Below are 22,322 nucleotides of genomic sequence, written 5' to 3'. Positions count from 1 at the left end.
GAGAGATGGCTCAGTGGTTAAGAGCATTGCCTGTTCTTCCAAAGGTCCTGAGTTCAATTCCCAGCAACCACATGGTGGCTCACAACAATCTGTAATGAGGTCTGGTGCCCTCTTCTGGTCTTCAGGCATGCACACAGACAGAATATTGTATACATTAAATACATAAATAAATATTTAAAAAAAACATAAATCCAGATTGGGCTAGTCTAGTGTAAAATCCAAGCACTAGTATTTATTTATAAGATCTTCGGGTAATATGCGTCCAGGGTTACTCAAAACAGAGCTGAACTATTCTCTATATATTTAAGAAGACATTTTTAGGAAATGTTCACACAACATGGTGGGAAGGAGATAAAGAGAAAATTGAACTGCTAAAAATGGTTGAAGGACATTTAAAGACCACTGATAGTATATCTAGGTGCTTCTTGGCATACAGGTTACTCCCCCATAACCCTAGCATAAGCTAAAAATACCACAGGTAGAACATGTAATTTCTATACCTTATATCATAGTGTGGCCTAGCCTACAAACATACTCAGAGCACTGAGCTAACAGCCAGGCAAATCCTCGAGCATATGGCATACCTTATAAGCATTTAACACCTGCAACTTGTTGACTATTAAAGCTGAAAAGCAAAATGCTTTCTAGGCTAATCTTTCCTATCACTGCACAAAGCCAAACACCAAGCTATCCTTAATTGGGCACTGCTGGAGTATAACTTCTCATTCCTCTGAGCAGGTCTACTACAGAAGATGTGACCATCGACAGGTCTGAGAGGACAGAGCCCTGAAATAGGAGCCTAGGAGAGCAGAATCTAGAACCAGAGATGTCCAGAAGCTGGTCCTCCACAGGAATGAAAGATGGCATCTGAGATCCTCAGAGCAGATCAAGAACCACACGAGAGAAATGACAAACCCCTAAGTGGGTTTGTAATCAGTCACACTCAGTTCCTTGGTCCCAGGTCACCACAACCCGACACCTGATCTCACCTAATCCTGGCTCCATTTTAGTATTCTAATTATCAGCCTATTTATACAATCAAAATTCAGGCTAACTGAGCCTAACCTCTTCCCCCAAATTTTGGTCATGAAGCTAACTAAGTACAGCTCACTGACATTCTTCCAGTACTCGGCCACAAACCCCTCGCTTCCATCTGCCCTTTTATTTATTTGCAAAATAGTAGGAAATTAATGGATTTAAAACAGCAAAAGAGTGCAAAACAGTTCTAACTAGGACACAAGAGTCTAATTTAAAAACTGATTATCTTACTATCATGTAACTCCACTCATAGTAAACTCGGAATCTAATAATCACAACAAACAGATTCAACAACGCAGACGATATAAAATACGAGGCAGAGATTTCAGCTTTGAGAAAACAAGCCAGAGAAGGGTCTGACAAGCGTTTATTTATTGATTGGTGGGAATACAGCCCATCAGAACACATGGCATGCATCTGGGGGAGAAACGAATCAACTGCACTGGGGCCATGCAGTAAACCAACTAGGATCCTGTCGGGCAGCGCAGATGGTACCCGAGACTGGGTGGGTGACTTAGCTGCCTAATGGTGGCTAAGGTTCCAGGTGCAAATCCTTTGGGACCATATTTACCTTTCATCACTCGGAATTACAACAGAACAGGGAAGCCGAGCCTCACCCTGCTCTCAGATTGAAGGCTGAGGAGTTACTTGGAATCATTTAAATAACCCATCATCCAAATCATGTTCATTGTAAATTTTAACTCAATCCCCCTTCATAAATTTTTCCTACCAATTCATGCCCCTCAGAATCAGAAGCACTGTGTGAATTTAGAAAAGATTAATAGCGAATGTAAAAGACTACAGTATTCGATCCCAATAGCTACACTGTTGCACTATAATTAGTATTAGATTTTTATATCATATGGCCAATTTCTCTTTTAGATGTTTGCTATAACATGTATATAATACATTAAATAATTCCTGTGACATTTAAAAGGACAAAAATATAAAGCTGATGGAATATCAGACTATATTTAAAACTATACAATCATATATGGTTTATTTAATACAGTGATTGTAACCTACAGTACAATAAAATGTTTTCCCAACTAAAGAGTGATATGCCACGTACTTTTTGAAAATTTTGTAATGAGTATTTTTATTAAAGGGACATCAATGTCACCTTGTATTCAAGTCACATCTACTTCTTTTTATGGTAATGGGAAGAAAACACATAGAGACAGAAAAAGCTACTAGCCCAACTGGAAATCAAGGGGTGGCTTCAGAGTTTTGTTCTTTTGCAGAAGCAGTCTTATCTTTTCTTGAACGTTTTCCCTTCCTTCATGCTTCAGGGCCCTCGGTTATGGCCTGCAGCGTTGGACGAATCGAGGGTATAAGCACACATCTCGGATGTGATATCTGTTCAGAATCCAACTTAGGAATCTTTCCAGGCCCAAGCCATAGCCTCCATGAGGACATGTACCATATTTTCTCTGTTAAATAAACGAGAAGAAAGAGAAAGAACGTATGCTTACTTTAAAACTATAACTAAACATGTTAAAATCACTACCATGAGCTAACTTCCACAACTACTCATTGCAATAATAATGCAGCCCAAATCCACATGCCTTCATAAACCACACAGAGAGATAATAAATACCACATCAGGGATGTAGAGCCACCCTGAAAGGAAGAGATGATTTCAACCTTTCTGCCTAATTCCCATGACTTATCAGGAGACTGAGGAACAGTATTAGATGTTGGCAGGATCTAGTAATAGATTTAAAAACTGCAGCAGGGCTAGTAAGGTAAGTTAGCTCAGCAGTTAAGTGTACTGGCTGCTTTACCAGAGGGTCTGAGTTCAGATTCCAGCACCCACAAGGTAGCTTAGTACTATCTGTACTGGTAGCTCCAGGAGCTCTCAAACCCTCTTCTGCCTCTGGGGGCACTGCATGTGAAACATACATGCAGGGAAAATGTCCATACACATTAAAAAAAAAAAACAAAAAACCTGCAGCAGACAAAGAGTTTGGCAAATGGCACTGACTTGGCTGAAGGCAAAAATGGCAATATCCAAATGCTACACAAAGCAAACAGAGATCATCTACTCATGGGTGACCTGGGATTCTGGCCTCCAATGCCATACAACACAAGGCATTTCAATATATGAAAAATGTATTACAGTGAAAAAAGCTAAAGAAATTTAAACAATTGTTTTTACCTGATCTGTATACCAGTAATAAGGAGCGGGGTCAATTCCTTCCCTTTTATAGCCTTCCAGAATTTCTTCATGATCCCAAGAGCGCATCGAGCCGCCCACAATCTCACCAACATTGGGCATCAACACATCAACCTTTAAATAATAAGTCAAAAAACAAACAAAAAACTATCACAATTACTGCCAGTCTATCAGACAAGATTACAAGGCTTTAAGGAAAATTACAATTAAGCTCCTAACTTGAAAGGAAGCCCTGTGATTATGCAAAATTCAAGTATTACTTAAATTCTTTATCAGAACACGTCAACCCAATCAGGGAAGAAATTTTTTTTAAGTTTAACTACTGTCATTATAGATTTATAAAATACTTGTCATGAGCTGTATCTTATCCCAAATGACAGTTCCCAGTCCCTTAAAACAGCAAAGTTTCCAATACTCAGAGAACCACAAACTGACAGATTCAGTGAGCCGGGGATCCTCAGGACATCGCTGCATGTAGAAGGACTTGATCTCCACTGGAAATCGACACAGCAGGATCGGTTCATTAATGGTGTCTGTCATCAGTCTCTCAGGAGCTTCAGGAATATCCTGAGGTGAAACCAGATTTCATTAACTTTAAAACTGTGAACCGAGAGCAGCTCTTCCAGCATCAGTTGGCCCTGGCTATGCTTCTATACCACAGCAGAGGACACACACGGACCTAAAGCCCAGACATGCAACACAGGAACAATTCCTTCTAAAAAGAGGAAAACCTACTCGTGGTATCAAGTGAACTATAGGAAGACCTGCTTCTTTTAACACAGCCCAGGCAGTGTGCCGAGGCTGCTGGGGAACAAACCACTGCCAGACATCTCTAAGCTGTGACAAGATACTGTTCGCTGTCCTGGTCAGTGGCCAGACCCAAGCTCTCACACGAACATGGCCCGCTTGGTCTCCAGAGCAGAAGACGGTGTACGCTTCAGGACATCACTGCTCTGCACAGCACTGAAGAACTCCTCTTTAAACTGTGACCTGCACTCCCTTCCTGTTACAAACATCACTCACTGACAGAAACAGTCATAAAATAACCGACACACCTCCAACAATAACCAAGAAATATTAAATGATAAACCAAGCTAAATTAGTGCCTCTCCCAAAACATCCTTTAGGAAATCATATTCAAACCGGAACTCAAAACTCCTGTCCCAGTAAAAACTGAGAACTGGACAAAACTCATTGATTTGTTTTAAGAACTGAAACAGGCTGGGTGGTGGTGGTGGTACATGTCTTTAATCCCAGCACTCGGGAGGCAGAGGCAGGCGGATCTCTGTGAGTTCGAGGTCAGCTTGGTCTACAAGAGCTAGTTCTAGGACAGGCTCTAAAGCTACAGAGAAACCCTGTCTCAGGAGGAAAAAAAGGAACTGAAACAGAACTTGGCAGTCACTGGCTCTGTTCCCCGAAGCCCTATGCCCTCAGGTATGAAAGACAGGGATGAGCGGGGAACAGTCTGATCTCCAAGCTTCTATCTTCCTCCCACACTGGGGGATCTGTGTGAGACGAATCTACACTGGAAAGTCTGCAACTGTTTGCTAGCTCCAGAGTCCTACTGCTGTGGGACAGCAGAAACGCACATCACCCACCAGCACTCACTGAGGACATCCTGTGCCAGGGGCGTTACCCACTTCATCTGGTCACTAGCCTTCAGTGACACAGCAGGCTGAGAGAGTCCACCTGGGGAACTAGAATACTTGGGCTCTACAGTTAGTGACTGTCCCATTCAACCATGCTAAGTATTAGAAATAATAAAGTACTTAAAACTTCAGTTCAAAAGCTGGGTGGTGGTGGTGGTACATGCCTTTAATTCCAGCACTAGGGAGGCAGACGCAGGCAGATCTCTGAGTTCAGGGCCAGCCTGGTCTACAAGAGTTAGTCCAGGACAGGCTCCAAAGCTACAGAGAAACCTTGTCTCAAAAAAATAAAACAAACAACAACAACAAAAAACACACCAAAAACCACAAACCAAAACACCTTCAGTGCAGAACTATGCTATGCATCATGAACTGAATTTACAAGGCAGCAAGCGCCATGTGTGGAGAGCTGCTGTGTCATTTGTTCTCAACTCCATACAAATTCCTTCTTAACCCCAAAACTGCCGAGTAGCAGCTACTGACATTTCACCTGTAAACACACACACACACAGGCGTGTGCACCTACAGTGTGCTAAAAATAATCAAATACATTATTTGATTCAGGTCTGAATCAGTTATAACTGACACCCCCAAACGCATGGTGGGAGGCTCAGGAATGCACTGGCCGACGAATGATCATGAGAGCAGGAAGAGAAGGAACTCCAATGCTTTAGAATTGCCCAAAAGGACGCTGTTCTAAAGTCCACTCTATCAGGAATCCAGATAATCTCAAGAGGTAGTTTCTGCTAGTACTACTGACTTGAGGACAAGTCGAGGCTTCCAGCATCAAGCAGCCACCATCAGCAGCCTTAGCACACAACCCCTCTGAAGCAAGGAGAAAGGGATACATACGTCTCCAAACTCATAGAGCGTCCCGTCTTCTTTCTTTACATCGTGTTCCCTCAGCCACTCAATAGCATCTGAATAGTTCATTCGTCTGAAAGGCCGTTTGGGAGGTTTAAAGTTCTAGAGTAAAAAGAAGAGAAAAAAACTGTATAAAAGGAAAGCATTCAGACTAAAACATCTATTAAGAAACAAAAATGGAGCTAGAGAGATGATTCAGTGGTTAAGAAAAGGGCTGAGCTTCCAGAAGACCTGGGTTTGATTCCCATCACCCACATGGTAGCACACAACCATCTATAACTCTAGTTCCAGGAGACTCAGCACCTTCTTCTGGCTTCCAGATACATTGCATGCATGTGGTGCACAGACATGCAAGTGGGCAAAATGGCTCAGGCATATTTTTAGCTAGCTTTTACATCTCACATTAACCTACTTCTATTAGTTATGTATTACCATGTGGTCATGGTGTTTTCTCATTTTCTACATGTCTTATTTCCTCCGCGGCTGGCTGGCGTCTGCTTGACTCTGCCTACTCTCTCTATATGTCTCTGTTCGGATTTCCTGCCTGGCTTTATTCTGCTAAGCCATTAACTGAAAACATCTTTATTCATCAACCAATAAAAGCAACACATATACAGAAGGACCTCCCACATCAGACAGGCGGAGCCTTTTCCAGGCAAGCCCAATAGCCAGGGTCTGATCCGTGGAACCCGACTCCACAAAGCTGTTCTCTGCCTTCTATGTGCCATCATTGTACGAGCAGGCCCCCACACACCATTAACACATAAGGTAATAACAAATTCTTAAAGAAAGAGAATAATCCTACAGATCATTAATATGAAAGAGTATTTAGATGAAGAAATACTTATGAACCACCTCTTCTATAAGCTAAAATTGGCAATTACCAATATAAGTTTAAGTCTTCAAAACATTGCCTACTTATTTCAGCTCACCAAATCTACAAAAATTGAGAGAGATGCTGTCTTCTACAAGACTGGAATCCCTTCATTTCGAGAAAACGCCACACCTACCGGGTTGAGGTCATACACTATGCTCGCCACCGGTGACTTCAAGACTCTGTCCACCACATCGCACACTAGGTCCTCCAAACGATTCAGGAGGTCCTCAAAGCTCAGGAAGGGGCACTCGGCTTCCACATGCGTGAATCTAAACAACAGACACAGCTGAGAGCTGCTCTTCTTTTACACAAAGTGTCTCTCAAGCAAAGATCTGGACCTGGGAGAAGTGTTCAGAAAGGAACCAAGGCCCTGCTCTCGCAACCCTCACTGACTGGTACCTAAGAAGCCAACTGCCTTTTCTTGCTTCTCAGCCAGGGTCTTATAGTCCAGGCTGGTATTAAACTTCTGCCTTTCCTGCCTCCACCTCCCAACTGGGATAACTAGCATGTACCACCATGCCCGCTACTTTATGTGATGCTGCAGACAGAACCTGGAGCCTTAGTATGCTAAGCATTCACTCAACTAGTTGAACTTTAGCCCTGCCCAAGGGGCAGCTTAGGTAGACAATTTCGTACTCAGCCAGATGCCTTCGTGTTCTGGACTGTTCGGCCCTGTAGGACTGGGCGATGCAGAAAACATCCCCCAGGGCCGGAAGGCAGGTCTCTAGGTACAGCTGCGAAGACTGAGTCAAAAACGCTTCCTCCCCAAAATAGTCAAGCTTGAAGAGCGTGGCCCCGCCTTCCACCTGCGTCTGCACCAGCGTCGGGGTGGTGACCTGTTAGGTGAGAAGGAGCACACACGTCTGCTGCTGCCAGCAGCCTTCCAATGGCACGGGGCGTCACTCGTAGACGGTGACCTGGAACGGGCACTTACTTCACAGTAGCCCCTGTCGAAGAAGTGGTCCCTAAAGCACCTGGTGATCATGCACCGCGCCTTCAAGATTTTGGACATGTTCTCTCCGCGGATCATCATGTGCCGGTTGTTGAGCTGGACATCCACATCGGACTCCTCGTTGATCAAGTTATCAGCCCCTCCAGCTGGGGCCAGCCCCACCAGTTCCCAGAAGTCACAGCTCAGCTCGTGGCCTCCTGGAGCCTAGAGTTAAAAAGCAGAAGAGAAAAGCAGAGGGAGTGAGACAGACAGTAAGCTGACAATACTGAAGATTCTGGGTCCAAATTTCCAGGTGTTATTTTAAGAGCATCATTAGTAGTTTTAGCCTCCAAAATTACACACCCAGTAACTCAATACTATAATTTTATATTTCATACTTCTTTCCATGTAAACACACACACACTTTTATAAATAAGAAGGCATGCACTAAGAATTAAACCAACTCTAATTACATGACCTATTAGCATCATGGTTTATTTTTCTAGCATTTACCTAAAGATTTAGTTAACATATTTATCCATATATCAAAACTTAAATACGGAGCTAAGAGCTGGTTCAGCGGTTAAGAGTGCATACTAAGCTTCCAGAGGATCCGAGTCCAGTTCCTAACACCTACAGAGTGGCTCACAACCACCTTCAACTCCGGCTCCAGAGGGTCTGACATCTCTGCTTCCTGACACACACACACACACACACACACACACACACACACACACACACACAATTGAAGTAATAAAAAATAAAATCTTAAATTTGTAAAGTTTCACTAAAAGCAGTTTATCTACTTATCTATTTGGAGAAAGATAGTCAAAATCTCCCCTACCGACTCAACAGAAAGTAATTCTTTTTAAAAGCCTCACATTTGTGGGACATGGAATTATCGTGTTGCCAAACAGTGGACAGCAAGTAACACCATGACAACCGCTCCATCTCTGCCACGCCACTTCGAGGAGGGCTGGGCCAATTCACCCAGACACTCTCTTTTATTACAGGGACTCTGTCTGGGCTAGGAGTGTTTGCTCCCTCTTGTGGTTAATATGCTACATCTGTAGGTTTCTCTTCCTGGGCAACAATTACAACCACAGTAGTTATTTGAATTGTGATTGCCAACTGACTGATTATCTGTCCTTGGCTAAGGCACAAATATATGCACATTTTTCTTCTCTTTCTTTCTACTTTTTTTTTTCTTAAATTACCACCAGTTTCTGTTCAAAATGTTTCAGTCTAGACTAGTGTTTTCTGAAACTCTCAGTGGTCAAGATTTTACTTTCGCCTGGCTGAAGCTACTACTACACCATAGCAAAGTGGCTGCGCAACTAACCAAGAATTAAGTTGAAAAGCTAAGGTTTTTTCGTTTGTTTTTTGTTTTGTTTTGAGGCAGGCTCTCATTATGTAGCTCTGGCCATCCTGGAATTCACTATGTAGACCACACTGATTCACAAAAATCTATCTGTCACTGCCTTCAAGCGCTGGGATTAAAAATGATGTGTATCCCCACGCTATTCTGATTTGACTGTGAACTCTGAATTCTCTCAAAGTCACAGTGACATTACTTGCCACTGAGGCAGCAGAGGGAGGTGTTCAGATTGGGAGGCCCCTACCTGCATGGATGAGTTCCGTCACTTGGAGAGTTAGCGTCCTGATTATGAGACTAGATTTGTCACACAAGCCAGCTCAGCCCCATCCCAACCCACTGAATGCATTCTTTAGTCTTGACGCAGTTAGTCACAGTGTGTCACAGCAAGAAAGCCGTCACCAAAAGTAGCCCCTCCATTGTGGACTAACCAACCTCCAGAACTACAAGAAAATTCTCTTGTTTTCATAAATTTCCCAGTCCACGAGACTGCTATAGCTATGAAAAATCAGACTACAACATAAACTGTTAGCAGATATATTTTACTGGAAAAGAACACAGTATACTGAATTTACACTACTTCACATTTGTGTATTTATATGCCAAACGCCAAATGTACCAATAAAGACACTGGAGAACAAACCATTCGATACCGACTACTTTATTCCACGCGTTCACCCTGCTCACCTGCTTGCCCTTTGGAGTCAGGTTTAGTGTTCCGTATACTGCCACGCTGCTCTCAGTGGACAAGACTACTCCATTGTAACACTGGCACTGCAAAAAGGTCAAAGCTCATATTAGGCTACTTATGTTGATTTTAAAATATTCTAATAAAGTTAAAGGAATTGTTTACAAACAAGTTATTAGTCAAATATTTGTAAGTCAGGATTGATACTATCACTAATTTTGTTTTTGGCTTCTTGTTGAGCAGGGTCTCATGTAGCTCCAGCTAGCCTTGCACTGCTCAAGTTCTTGCCTCTTCTTGCAAGTGCTGGGATTACAGGTTATGCTACCACCCTGGGTTCACCACTGATTCATAAGATGAGAGAGAGAGCGCGAGAGAGCGCAAGAGCGTGCAAGCGCTCTTGTTGGAGGAGGCAATGTACCTATGCACCACATGCTCCTATTAGCAGCAGAGTGCTCCCTATTACCTAAGGGTAGCTCACATTACCTACTGATATGATAGCGAGGCACACCCTGATATTTGTTCAATGAGATCGCTTGCTAACATATTTCTTGGACTGTGGTGCTATGGTTGAGTAACATATGGCTATGTAAAAACATATTTAAGTTCTCTTTACATGGATACATAAGCATAAAAGACCCTAGTCCATTACATATCCACACAGTTCATTTTTGACTTAAGACAGAGCCTCTCTACACTGCGATGACCAGCAGATGCTAAAGTCATTAGGAGAAAGATAATGGGCAATTTGACAATAGAGGGATAAGGCTTCTTACACTGAAAGCTACTGATCACAAAGACATGTCAACATCATGTGCCTCCGGACATAACCAGAGCAGCTTTGCACAGGAAGCATTCATGTGAAGGATAAAATAAAAATCAACACCGTCAGACCAAGGTCCACGTATAAAACACAGGGCAAGCAGAAGCACACTAAGTGACAGAGAGGCAGGAATTCACCAAACCCATCTGTGAGATGCTCCACAGAGGAATTTCTGGGTTTTCCTCCCACAAATAGCTGGGAGCAGAAAGAGAGATAATGAACGACAAGGAGACACTGTTAGGAATGTGACATCCAGGGAAAGATACCAAGACCCAGCATAAGCTGGTGGTTACTCAGGCCCGTCATAAGACTCTCTATACTGTTCTGTCTTTACAGTTCAGAAAACTTCCATAACAAAAGCTTCGCTCTAGCTTTTCCAAGATACAATCAAAACTTTTTACATTTATGATACACAACGGTTTCGACATAGGTATCCACAGTTAACACAGTAAAAATTTAAAGTATATGTAGAGATCCTAAAATTATCAAAACTTAGAGCAATGGACCCTATTAAATTCAATCTTTCGGGCACATGTAAGATAAAATACTTACCAAGTCATCTGACAAGACACATTGCAGATAGCCCGTACCATCTCGCAACACCAGAAACATCAAATTCTTTCCTAGGAAAGGGAGACAAAAGTTCAAGCAGAGTACTTCACAATCCTCCTACATAAAACAGTCCCAAAGTCAGTCATGGGAGTTCAGACCTTTCCATGCCCTCTTCCTTTGAAATCCCTGTCCCCAAGCCTAGTCTCTGTGTACTTTATGTTCTAACCACATGATCCACACAATCTACACGATCATGGGACTGTAAGTCGGTTAAGGAGCTGAGGCACTGTCTTATCTACTTCTGAATCTCCTATAATGTAAAGAACAGTGCTGAGCACTCAGAAAGAGGGGTAAAAAAATGTGAAATTAAACACTTATTTATAACTTATTTGTTTCTATGAAAGATTTGATAATCACCTATAGCAAGATAATAAACTAATAAAAAGAGAAAAAAAGACAGGTTGAAGGTAATCATAAAAATCAAAACTAGAATGCTGGTGGAAGAGAGATCCTGGATAATTTCAGACATCAATGTCAGTCCTCCACATGCACATGTCCACACATAAGCATGCCACACTCATACACACCATACATACACACATCATACATGGGGAGGAAGGAAAACACGAACCAACAAAAATATTAACTTAAAAAATAAGATTTAAAATACACACACACACACCCACACCTGTAATCACATTCCAGATCAGGATCTGTTTTTCCTTATAACACACAGCTCTGTTTCTCATTAAATAATTAAAATTCAATTTGAGGATGATGTACTTGTTATACACCTCTTGATCAATGTGATTACGAACAGTTCAAGTAATATCTAAATAATCTTCAAACTTTCATAGTCATATTACATATGAATTTAGGTTATAATTTGTTACATCACTTAAAAAAGACAGTAAACATACCAAAAGCCTAAACAAACCCGGAGAAGTGTTTTTATGATGTTCTTTGTAAATGGAGGCTGCTCGTTCATTTCCTGGCCACCCAGACCCAAATAATCACACAGAAACTATATTAATTACAACACTGTTTGGCCAATTAGCTCAGGCGTCTTATTAACTAACTCGTACATCTTAAATTAACCCATTTCTATTAATCTGTGGCTTACCAGAAAGGTTCTAGGGGAGTCCTTCTTCAGCAGCTACATGGCACCTCTCTGACTCTGCCTACTCTATCTCTGTTCAGATTTCACGCCTGGCTTTGCTCTGCTAAGCCATTGGCCCAAACAGTTTTATTCACTAAGCAATACATATACAAAAGGACATCCCACATCAGTTCTTCATTTAAGACCAGGTTTACTGAAGATTGAAAAGAGGGAAAGAAAAACCACCCCACTCACCTTGCCTACGCAACCTGTGGACCCAGCCGAACACCTTCACTCTTTGGCCTCTATATTTTTCTAATGCACAAATCTTTACCTGTCAAATTTAAATAAAAACTATCTGAATTATGCCATTTATCACATACCAAGATTTTCACTAATATTACATAGACCCATAGATTGTAGTAAAGTATTAAAAACAATCACCGCTGAGTGTGATGGTGGACACATTTAATCTCAGTACTTGTAAGGCAAGTCAGGAAGATCTCTATGAGGGATACTAATGAGACCTTTTGTCGAAACAACAACAACAACAACAACAACAACAACAAACTCAAACTAACCAACCAACCGAAAAACACTCCCCACCATAACAATTAATTTTAAAAAAAGTTCTTTTCTATCAGTGTAAAATCGATAATGAGAGATACCTACAACTGGCTGGGATCCTATTAAAGAAAACCAGGTAAGGAATGAATTTCGTTTGTCCCCACAGTAGCATCAATCCCAGCCTGTCCAGTCCCTCTGCACACCTACACACCAGGAAGATTACACTAAGACAAGAGAGGAAATGTGAAGAGGAACGAGGAGGCGAGGGAGGGAGCAGGAGGTGACAGACGCTGGGCAGCAAAAGCATCAATGGAACTCAAGCCACACTCACTTCCGAGTCAGCCATCTATTTGGGTCCAGAAAAAACACACGCGCAAACTTCCCCTCAGAGAATCATAAACGTTTCTTATATATTTGTAAAACTTATGAAAACCACAGAGATTTCGACCTTTTTACTTTTGGGTAAGGAAACTGATACCACAGAGGGCAAAATCATTTGTCTCAAATCACCCAGCACAGCCAGCTGGTACTCCACACCTGATACCCATCAGCCAGAGCAGAATCTACTGATCACACAATTTCTAGTTTTAGCAACAAAATGACCCTCTAAATGCCAACCTCAGCACTTCAAACACTGTGTCTCTGTTCCCCCAGGAAGGAAAACAAAATGTAAGAAGAAAAGATGTGTATGTCCTGCAGGCCCAGAAACAGCCACGCCCACAGTGCCAGAAATGACGGGACACTTACACAGGCCGGCTCTGGCAGGCTTGGGTCATTTTTAATGATAATTTTCTTTGCTTCCTCCAGGTTCTTTTCTCTCCGTAAGTTATCTTCTGCCTGATAAACACAATGCAACTGGTCAATGTAGTTTTTTGGGGTGTTGTACTATAAGAGTGTGCACAGTGGCAAATTCACCAGTCACCTCTTTCTTCTCCCGAGAGTCATTCTTCATCTGTTCCCTATGCCACATCTTTTTAATGTTCTTCATCTGTGACTTAGAAATGACATCCCACCTCTAGAGAGAGAGAGAGAGAGAGAGAACACAGAGATTTGCATTATCTTCGACCCCTCTCTGTGCTCAGAAAAATTTATCATTCACAAAACATGATCAGCGATTAACGTGCCCTACCTCATTTTCCTTTTGTGAATCCACATAAATGGTGGGAAACGGCTCTTTTCCAACTGTCATCAAAGCCTTGGGGAGGGAGAGAGAGAAAAGATTTCTTTAATATTATACAGTGCTTAGTAACCAAAACCGCACCTGGATTATGAATTTGAACATGCCGAAGAGCTTAGAAGAAACTCTCAGGACCCAAGAGACAAAACTCAACGTCAAGAGGATATCTGGCTGAGCCTCCTTCAGAGGAGTTGGCTCTCAGAGCGGCAGGTCACACTACAGAAAACTCCAACCACTTCACCCACACAGTAAACGGCCTCCACACAGAGCAGAGTCAGACAGACTGAGGGACAAGCACAGCTATGCCAACAAAAGCAGCAGCTGAGAGCAAAACCCCTTCACCAGCAACATCTGAGAGGTTAGCGATTTGTGAAATTTAGACCTAGGTCAGGCAGGTCTGAAACTCAACAAAATAACAGCTAAGTTACATTTAATTCGAAGAATTCTTGAGACTATTCTTTTTTGGGCGATATTGGTATATCAGACGTTACTGTATTATAAATCATTTAATAGTTTATCGTTTGTGTGTTTTCAGTTAGTTAACAAAAATGCTTGTTATGCTTTTATTGATCATGGGGGGGCCTCAGAGGACACCTAGGAGAACCAGCTCTCTTTCCAATACTTGGATCCCAGGGACTGAATTCAGGTTGTCAAGCTTGGCAGAATCACCTTTACCCACTGAGCCATCTCACTGGCCCCAAAACGTAATTTTTTAAATGGGGTCTCTAGTTCAGACTAGTCTTGACCTTGCTGTGTAGCTGAGGATTGAACTCCTGATCCTCCTACCTTTCAAGTGCTGGAATTACAGGCTCAAGGCAAATATGAGTATCTTAGTAACCTGAAGCACTGTCTGAAAATCTCTCACACAGGAAAAGAAATGTCTTATTCTTTCTGGAGGTAAGATCTAAAGTCTATAAAGCCTCTGAGATCCACCAAACGTCTATTCTTTGCCTATTTGAGCCTCCATTAGGGCTACTGAGCTGCTGTCCCGCTTCAGATGCTCTGAGCCATATGGCCTCAACTGTCTGGTTTCATTCTTAGCTAAAGACTAGAGGCCATAAAATTACAAAGGACAGTCACATGGGGTATAAACAGCTAGGTCTGTAGGGAAACATTAGCAACATTCATTTAAGATTACCTAAGACCTCCCCCCCACACATACTAAAAATGACAAACACACACACACACAGACTCCCCACAAACATAAAAGGAACAAGAGGAGGAATGCCCAATTCCTGGAAAATCTCCACCCATTCTCAGAAGACATGCAGCACGCCCAATGACTACTTCACATTCCTCCTTCATACTCTAAATCCTCCAACCTCCAAGACCTGAGAATCTAGCTTGCAAGTTTATCTCCCACTTCTACCAGTCTTGATCAGTTTTTCCTTTTTCAAAACCAAGGTCAAGAGGAACCCTAACCTTCTAGTGTGATTTTATCCACTTCACTGCCTGCTATAGAGCAGGGATGTGATTCTGCAAACACCAAGGGACTTAACCGTAAATTATCATGGGACCACAGTCTGTACCTACCACATCAATGTTGGACTGCATGTCCAACTACAGCCCCATCAGACCACAGCGTGAAGGACCACTGTTGGCTGCCTACAGTGTTCTGGAAGGACTCTATCTCTCATCAACACATCGATACTCATTTGTTTTTATGTCAGGGATGGAAACTGCCTATCATTCCTCGTAACAGGAGGACATACTCAAGCTGCAGCACTCCTCTTCCGCTGCTCACCTCAAGCGCTCTCAGTTTTGAAAAGTCACAGGAGATGCCTCAATTGAACAAGACTTCACTCTTAAAAGTTAAAAAAAAAAACAAAACCAAGACCCTGGTATGACATATTAAGGCATATTAAGACCCTGGCCTGACCTAAAGAGAGAACACTTCCAGGTTAAGAGGACTTGATGACTGACAGTGACAGGCATCTAGAAAAACAAGAATCGCCCAGACGTGGATGCATGGAAAAAGGAGTGTCAGGGGCCTGCCCTTCCAAAGGGGGAGCAGAGCATTTAGTCCCCCCGACCCGCATAGGGTAGTTGGAACCAGAGGACCCCAGCATTTCAGTTCAACGGGCCTGTCAATGAATAAATAGTATGGTGGAGACACCCTGGATCACATCCTAACCTGATGGGATTAGCTGTGAGTTGACGCACTCCTGTGGCATGTGTAACAGTCCACTAGGAACGAGCTAACCTCACAGGATGTTCCTAGGCCCTGAAAGAACAGTACACTACTCAAGAGGCATTTCTGTCTTCACCCTTCAGATTCCTGAGTCTGCTGTGAGGCGTGGTCCTCGGATGGGTCAAGTCTTTGAATCTCAGGGTCAGGATGATCTCTGTACTATGATAAATACACCAAGAGACCTCTCTTTAGATTCCCCAGGCACAAGCTCAGTGTGACTCAGAGGTAACTTTTACTGTTACAAGAGCGGAAAAACAGACAAATCTGACGAGAAAAAGGGCAGAGATGAATACCTCGTGGAGAAAAGGAAAAGAACTGCTTTAAATGTACACATCCTTTACTTTCCCTTTGAGGAGACTCTTTTCAAACTCTAGTGTGTGAAATAAAACTATTGGGCTGGAAAGATCACCCAGTGGGGAAAGGTGACTGCCACTAGGCATGATGAACTGGGTTTGATTTTGATACCTAACACGGAGGAAGGACAGAACAAATGGCGGATAGTATCTTCTGATTCCACATGTAGAGGCACACAAATGCTGCCCCCCATGAACAAAGGTAGTATTTTCTTTTTAAAGAAAGAACGGAATAAAATTCTTGAACAGACATTCGCCACAACGGTCCTTCCTCAAGGTGGAGAAGCCACCCTCATGAGGTTACCTTTAGGCCGGTTTTAAATGGCTTCTCCTTGGTTCCATCTCCTGTTGCGTCGTTTCCTTCTCGGTCAGAGACATACAGCTCTGCTGTTTGTAAAAAGAGGAAAAGTTACTCATCGTTCATCAATAACTCTCAGCCACTTTACCTTGCTGCAGCTCTATCCATTTTCTATCTTTGAAAACAGAAAAAGCATCTGGTTTGTAAAAAACACCCACAGGCCAAAAGAAATCAACATATTATTTTTTCCCCGATCTCCCTTTTTAAGACTATCCCACCAAGCATAATGAATTACAAAACTGATTTAACCTGCTGGAACGACTCTTCCTTGAGTGAACAATAAAGCCGGGATTTTGAAATCCATCCTATCTTGATTAGATGCTATACCTTAAATTAAAAGCCAGGGTGACCCGGCGAGAATTTATTTAACCTTACTGTGCTTATTTCTTTATCTTTAAAATCAGGAAAACAATATATGCCTTACAGGGCTGTATGTACTGAGGATGAAACACAACAAGATGTGAATCAGGCATCCCGGTAAACAATGAACCGAGAGCAAATGAAAAATGACAGTTCCCTCTGCTCTTCAAAACAAACCCAGTCTCTGGGGTTAAACCGCAGAGGGCCTCACAACTGCTAGGTCTAATTGGGACATTGCCTCGGTCTCTCAAATCTTTTATTTCTACGGCTGCAAATCTCAGCAGAAAAATGAGGTTGTGCGAAAAATAATTACAGTCTTAAATCTTCCATAAGATCAAGAGAATATCTGCATATTTGGGGGTTTCATTAGGTTCCAGAGCCTTGCTGAGCCCCAGTCTGGGCGGCATCACAAGCCTTTGGCAGTAGGGCTGGGCTAGAGAGGCGGTGGCCGAGGGACCCACAGGGCTGGAGTAGAACCGGACTTAGGTCACCGAGTCCGGTGCCCAGGTGGCCCAGGTCTGAGGGTCTGGTGCGAAGGACCAGAACCCCACAAATATTTGGGAGCGTGCCCATGCTGCGCCAAGAACGAAAGGGAGTTCTGAGAATTCGGCCGGAACAATTCTGTACCGGACCACAAGCCGAACCTCACTCACCGAGTACCATCCCTGCAGTCGCCCTGATCACCTCCGAGGACATCGATTCCGCACCACCGCAGCCTGGTCACCTCAACGTGCACACAAGGCTTCCTTGACTGAAGCGTTGCATCATACCGTGTAGCGCAGCCGTCGCGAATATGAGTCAGCGGAACATCGGGCATCCATTGGCTGCAGAAGGTGGGCAAGTGACGCAGAGGCCGCCATGTTTGGTCAGGGAAGAGAACACTTCCGGTTCGGAGGTACTGGGCGGGGTGCCTTCCCGGGACTCCGGAGGCGGAACTGGGTCTCTCTGGAGTGGGTTGGACAGCGTGGTTAAGCTCCCTGCCTTCCCGACTCTGCACCTAGCTGAACACATGGCAGATTCTGTTTCTGAGTCAACCAATATGAGGGAAAAGGGTTTTTAGATGTATTTTTAAAAAACTTTTATGTGTGTTTTGCCAGCATCTATGTACGTACACCAGGTGTGTGCTTTGTACAAGAAAAGTCACCGCATCCTTTGGAACCGGAGTAAAGGATGGCTGTGAGCTGAGAAACGAACTCGTGAGAGTAACCGGTGCTCTTAACCTCTGAGTCCCCTATAGTTTTTTTTTTTTTAAAGAAAGGAATTGTGATGAGCTGACCATCTACCTGCTTCCCCCACAGAACAGTTTATATAGCATTTAATTGCATTAGTTGATCACTAATCCACAAATGGTTTAAAATAAGCATGAGGATTTATGTAGTCTCATTGCAGACACTATGCTACTGGATATAAGGCGTCCGTTATTTCACTATTTGCATGCGTTGTGTTAAAGTCCCCGAGATACCTAGAGACGACCGTGGATCTTCCCTGTCACCAGTCAGATTATGATAACGTGTCTGGCCAGTATCGGTTTAGCGCTTGCAGCACTGCCTGGAGTTGAGGAAGCGCTTGGTTAATTCTCCTAGACAAACAGTCTCATTTAATCAGAACTTCCAGAAGCTGGCGTTTCCTTGATGCATAGCTGAGAGTCCCTTCCAGAAACGGGCTGAAATTTGACAGTGCCCTTTATTGTTTGACTCACTGACGGAATTGTGGTTAATTAGTGACATTGTTCAGACTGTGGCCAGTTGAAGGGCGCTTTGTTCTTCTGGTCACCGTGTTCCCGTTCTGTTCTCCAGATTGTTCTGGTATGTCTACTGGGTCCATTTGGTTTGCGGTGCACGTAAAGGGGTTTGTCTGTATTTAACTTTCACCATAGTTACCTGCTAATCTTCAGGGCATACGAATCCGACGTCGCCATATTGATTTCGGGCGACTTCCGGGTTCCTCTTCTGGGTCCTGTCAAACCCGCAGAAGACTTCCAAGAGCGGTCATGTGTGTTTAGTATTTTGCTCCACAAAACAAATTTTGAAGAGAGAAGAGAAATCACTGTGATTTCTTCTTACCCCGTCCCATCTTGAAAAAGGATGTAGGGCATGGAAAATATAAGTAATGTATAAAATCCGTAACTGCAGACAGCAGTAGAGATATATATCACTACCAGACTATTTTCAGGAACTGAAGATTCAACTTCCCTCTCAAATTGGAGAGTTAAATTTAAGCAAAAGTTAGTTCCTTCGTTCGTTAGTTAGTTCTTGGAGAACTTTTTCTTTGGTAATCCTCCAGCCGTTTCAAGTTTGTGAACTGCTTGTCTGTAAGCATCCAGGAGCAATAAGAAATAAAAATCGTTTAAAAATTAATATCACATTAGAGAAGACGAGTTTGAGCAATTAGGGCTCTGAAACCATATACACTTGAAAATAACACAACTGGCTCCATGACCTTGATCTGGACCCTAACCTCTTGAGTCCTGGATACTTTGAAAAATGAAAAGTACACATCTCACAAAAAGCATACTATATGTATCATGTCCACACTAATCTGAATTAGGAAGTGACACTTGGTACTCCTTTGTTCCTGATCATGCGTGAATTAAACCTTCAGCCTAATTTCTGAGGGTTCTGGTGGACTCCTCACTCTTTCCCCATCTCCCTCCCTCCCCTCCTCCCATCCACACGAATGAGCTCCCTAGCCAGTGTCCCATAAGGTCTCCTACGGTCTTGCCCCAGCTGCTAGCAAATGACTTGTCTTTTGCTTCACGTCATTATCTGGGACCTCTGCTAGCTCTCGCTTGAAACCTACACACTTCCTGTTTCAGCATCCATCTTTCCCATTTTATTCAGTGCAAGTAGCAGCCTGATTAAGGCAGCCAGCTGGAGTCTGCACTGGGATTCTTGGGCACCTCAGAATGTCCCCTGGGGCGAGGCTTCTAAGTAAAGGAGCAAATAGCAGCAGATAGAGATATAATATCAAGTCAAGCCCTCAAGACGGTCAGCAGAAACCGGCTTTGGACGTTGAGGCACCAGGCTGAGCATCACACAGCTGACCTTGCCTCTTCTTCCCCATTATTATTATTTATTTATCCCCCTCCGCAAACAAGGAGCCTTGGAAGATACTATGAGACAAACAGGTTTGGGTCTGAAATAGGGGTGGGGGGGACCAGCCCAGCCCACATCCAGATCTGACTTTTTGGTGATTTCAAACAGTACATGATAATTCATTAATACATTACAGATTCTATGTTAATTTAGCTTAATAACAGTATTCTCTTCTATCCTGGGGCCAATGACCTTCCTTATTATGGGATATTTATTTATTTATTTATTTATTTATACCATTTTAGGGTTCCCGACATGCACTCCTTCCTGTCGAACAGGCCTGAAGTCCAGTCATAGTTGGTTATCCCCATAGCACACTGCATAAGTGGGCACCTCTGTTTGACAACTTGGTCTTAGAGTTTTTGTGGTTCACAGCTGGGTAAGGCTGTTGATGCCTTTTCTCCCCAGAAGCCAGAGGATCACCTTCTGGAACTATGAAAGCTAGCTAGGAGAGAGGAAGCTTCCAGCTCGGCTCTAGACTGCTTTCTCTGTGTCATGTAACCAAAAGTAGGATCTTACCATATAGTTGTTTCTGGTGGGCGAAAAGACGCATGTCAAGAGCATGCATTGTGGGGTGGCACTCGAAGGTTTCTTTAACCAACCGTTGACGGCAAGGTGTCTCCCCCCTGCACATATCCAGTTTTGCCAGAAGAATCTGTGGAAGAGATTATCTTTTGTTTTTTGTGTACCTTTATTGTCTTTGTCAGAATCACTTGGCTGTATAAATGTGAAACAATTTCCAGGTTCTCTTTTTATTGCACTAATTATGTATATGTATTTACATTAATTACATCTTTATTTGTATGTTGCTGTGGGAAGTATCACAACTTGTATTTACCTGCCTACTGGGGCGTGGCCTTTTGTTCTCCTGCTGCTTGCTCCCTTCCCACTGGCTGCTCCTTTGGATCATGTGATTCAACTGGTCAAGTGGAGGATTCTGTTTTGTGAGTTTACCCCTTAGTAAATGACTATCTGTTTCTCCATTCTGAGCTAGTGTGGGATTTCTTTTAAGCATCTGACCAGCAAACACCTGGCACCCAACCACCTAAATGCTATGTGTGTGTACACACATGAACGTAGGTAGACACATGCTGTAGTCCACATGTTAGGGTCAGAGGACAATGTGCAGGAGTCAATTCCTTCCTCCCACTATGGGTCCCAGGGATCATACTCAGGTCGTCATTCATGGTGGCAAATGGCTTCTCTGTGCCAAACCATCTTGCTTGCTCAAATATATGTTTCTGTGATAGATAGTACGATGCTTTTCTGTTACTGTAGTTTCTTTTTTTAATCTAAAACTTTTTAAAATTAAAAAATATCAAACGTTATAGTAACAAAACAGGCAGTGACAAATGTCAGGGATCGTACAGAGACAAGCAATTTCTCGCAGAGCATCCAGCCTCAGTCCGAAGTGAAATAAGTCAATTATCTAATCATTTAAAAAACTCAATTTGTCAAAGAGCCTCCTACTGTCTTCTTCCTGGGGGACAGGGCTGAGGAAGAGTATTGTCACAGTCATGTGGGTATGAGGGAAAGCCCCACATTGTGTCCACATTGCTCAACCCTATCCTCAGGGTCCAATAAAGACCAGTCATAATTTGCAAAGTGGCAGAGTGTAGCATTTTGCACCCACCATGGTAATTCTTGCATCAGGTTGTGTGTGTGTGTAGTTTCATGTGCTGGGCCATGTGGTACAATCTCCAGAAAGAGTGGTCACACAGGTCACACTGGAAGGGCCAGTGGCATGTGTGCTTGTGAAAACGTTAGTGAGCTGTCTGAGCATGTGGATTCCGGCTGCAGCTCTCACTGTTGTAGCTAGTCCTTCCTACAATGGTGAGTTCCAGACCCTACTTCAAAAAAAAGCCAGGCTTTGGTGGTGGTGCACACCTTTAATCCCAGCACTCGGGAGGCAGAGGCAGGAGGATCTCTGTGAGTTCAAGGTCAGCCTGGTCTACAAGAACTAGTTCCAGGCAGGCAACAAAGCTACACAGAGAAACCCTGTCTTGAAAAGCCAAAAAAAAAAAAAAAAAAAAAAAAAAGCAACATCTGAGGAACTGCAACCCAGGCTGTCCTCTGGCTCCACAAACACATGCCCCTCCCCACATATGGCCAATCAGCTTTGTAACTTATAGAGATCTCTGTGTGATTGATT

General features: G+C 43.1%; 1 protein-coding gene across 2 annotated transcripts; it reads right to left on the bottom strand.

Moving 5' to 3' along the window:
* Positions 1 to 1,368: 1,368 nt before the first annotated feature.
* On the bottom strand, positions 1,369 to 17,883 carry Nars1 (asparaginyl-tRNA synthetase 1). Of its 2 annotated transcripts, none has more exons than XM_087895995.1 (15): positions 17,729 to 17,883; positions 16,662 to 16,744; positions 13,766 to 13,831; positions 13,559 to 13,651; positions 13,384 to 13,473; positions 12,325 to 12,403; positions 10,971 to 11,041; positions 9,598 to 9,684; positions 7,539 to 7,760; positions 7,241 to 7,440; positions 6,738 to 6,873; positions 5,716 to 5,829; positions 3,653 to 3,784; positions 3,200 to 3,331; positions 1,369 to 2,471 (listed from the first exon to the last, which is right to left on the bottom strand). In XM_087895995.1, exons 1-15 carry the CDS (start codon positions 17,769 to 17,771, stop codon positions 2,340 to 2,342), a joined length of 1,680 nt encoding a protein of 559 aa, XP_087752121.1. In that variant the 5' UTR covers positions 17,772 to 17,883; the 3' UTR covers positions 1,369 to 2,339. The 2 variants fall into 2 exon arrangements, with proteins under 2 accessions (XP_087752121.1, XP_087752122.1); XM_087895996.1 differs by having other exon boundaries at positions 16,662 to 16,741; positions 17,729 to 17,872.
* Between the last annotated feature and the right edge of the window lie 4,439 nt (positions 17,884 to 22,322).

The sequence above is a fragment of the Myodes glareolus genome, chromosome 13, assembly GCF_982192425.1.
Source record: "Myodes glareolus chromosome 13, mMyoGla1.1, whole genome shotgun sequence".
In the NCBI taxonomy this organism is placed as follows: Eukaryota; Metazoa; Chordata; class Mammalia; order Rodentia; family Cricetidae; genus Myodes; species Myodes glareolus.
Note: the sequence above shows the minus strand (reverse complement) of the source record. Positions and strands in the feature narration are given on the sequence as shown.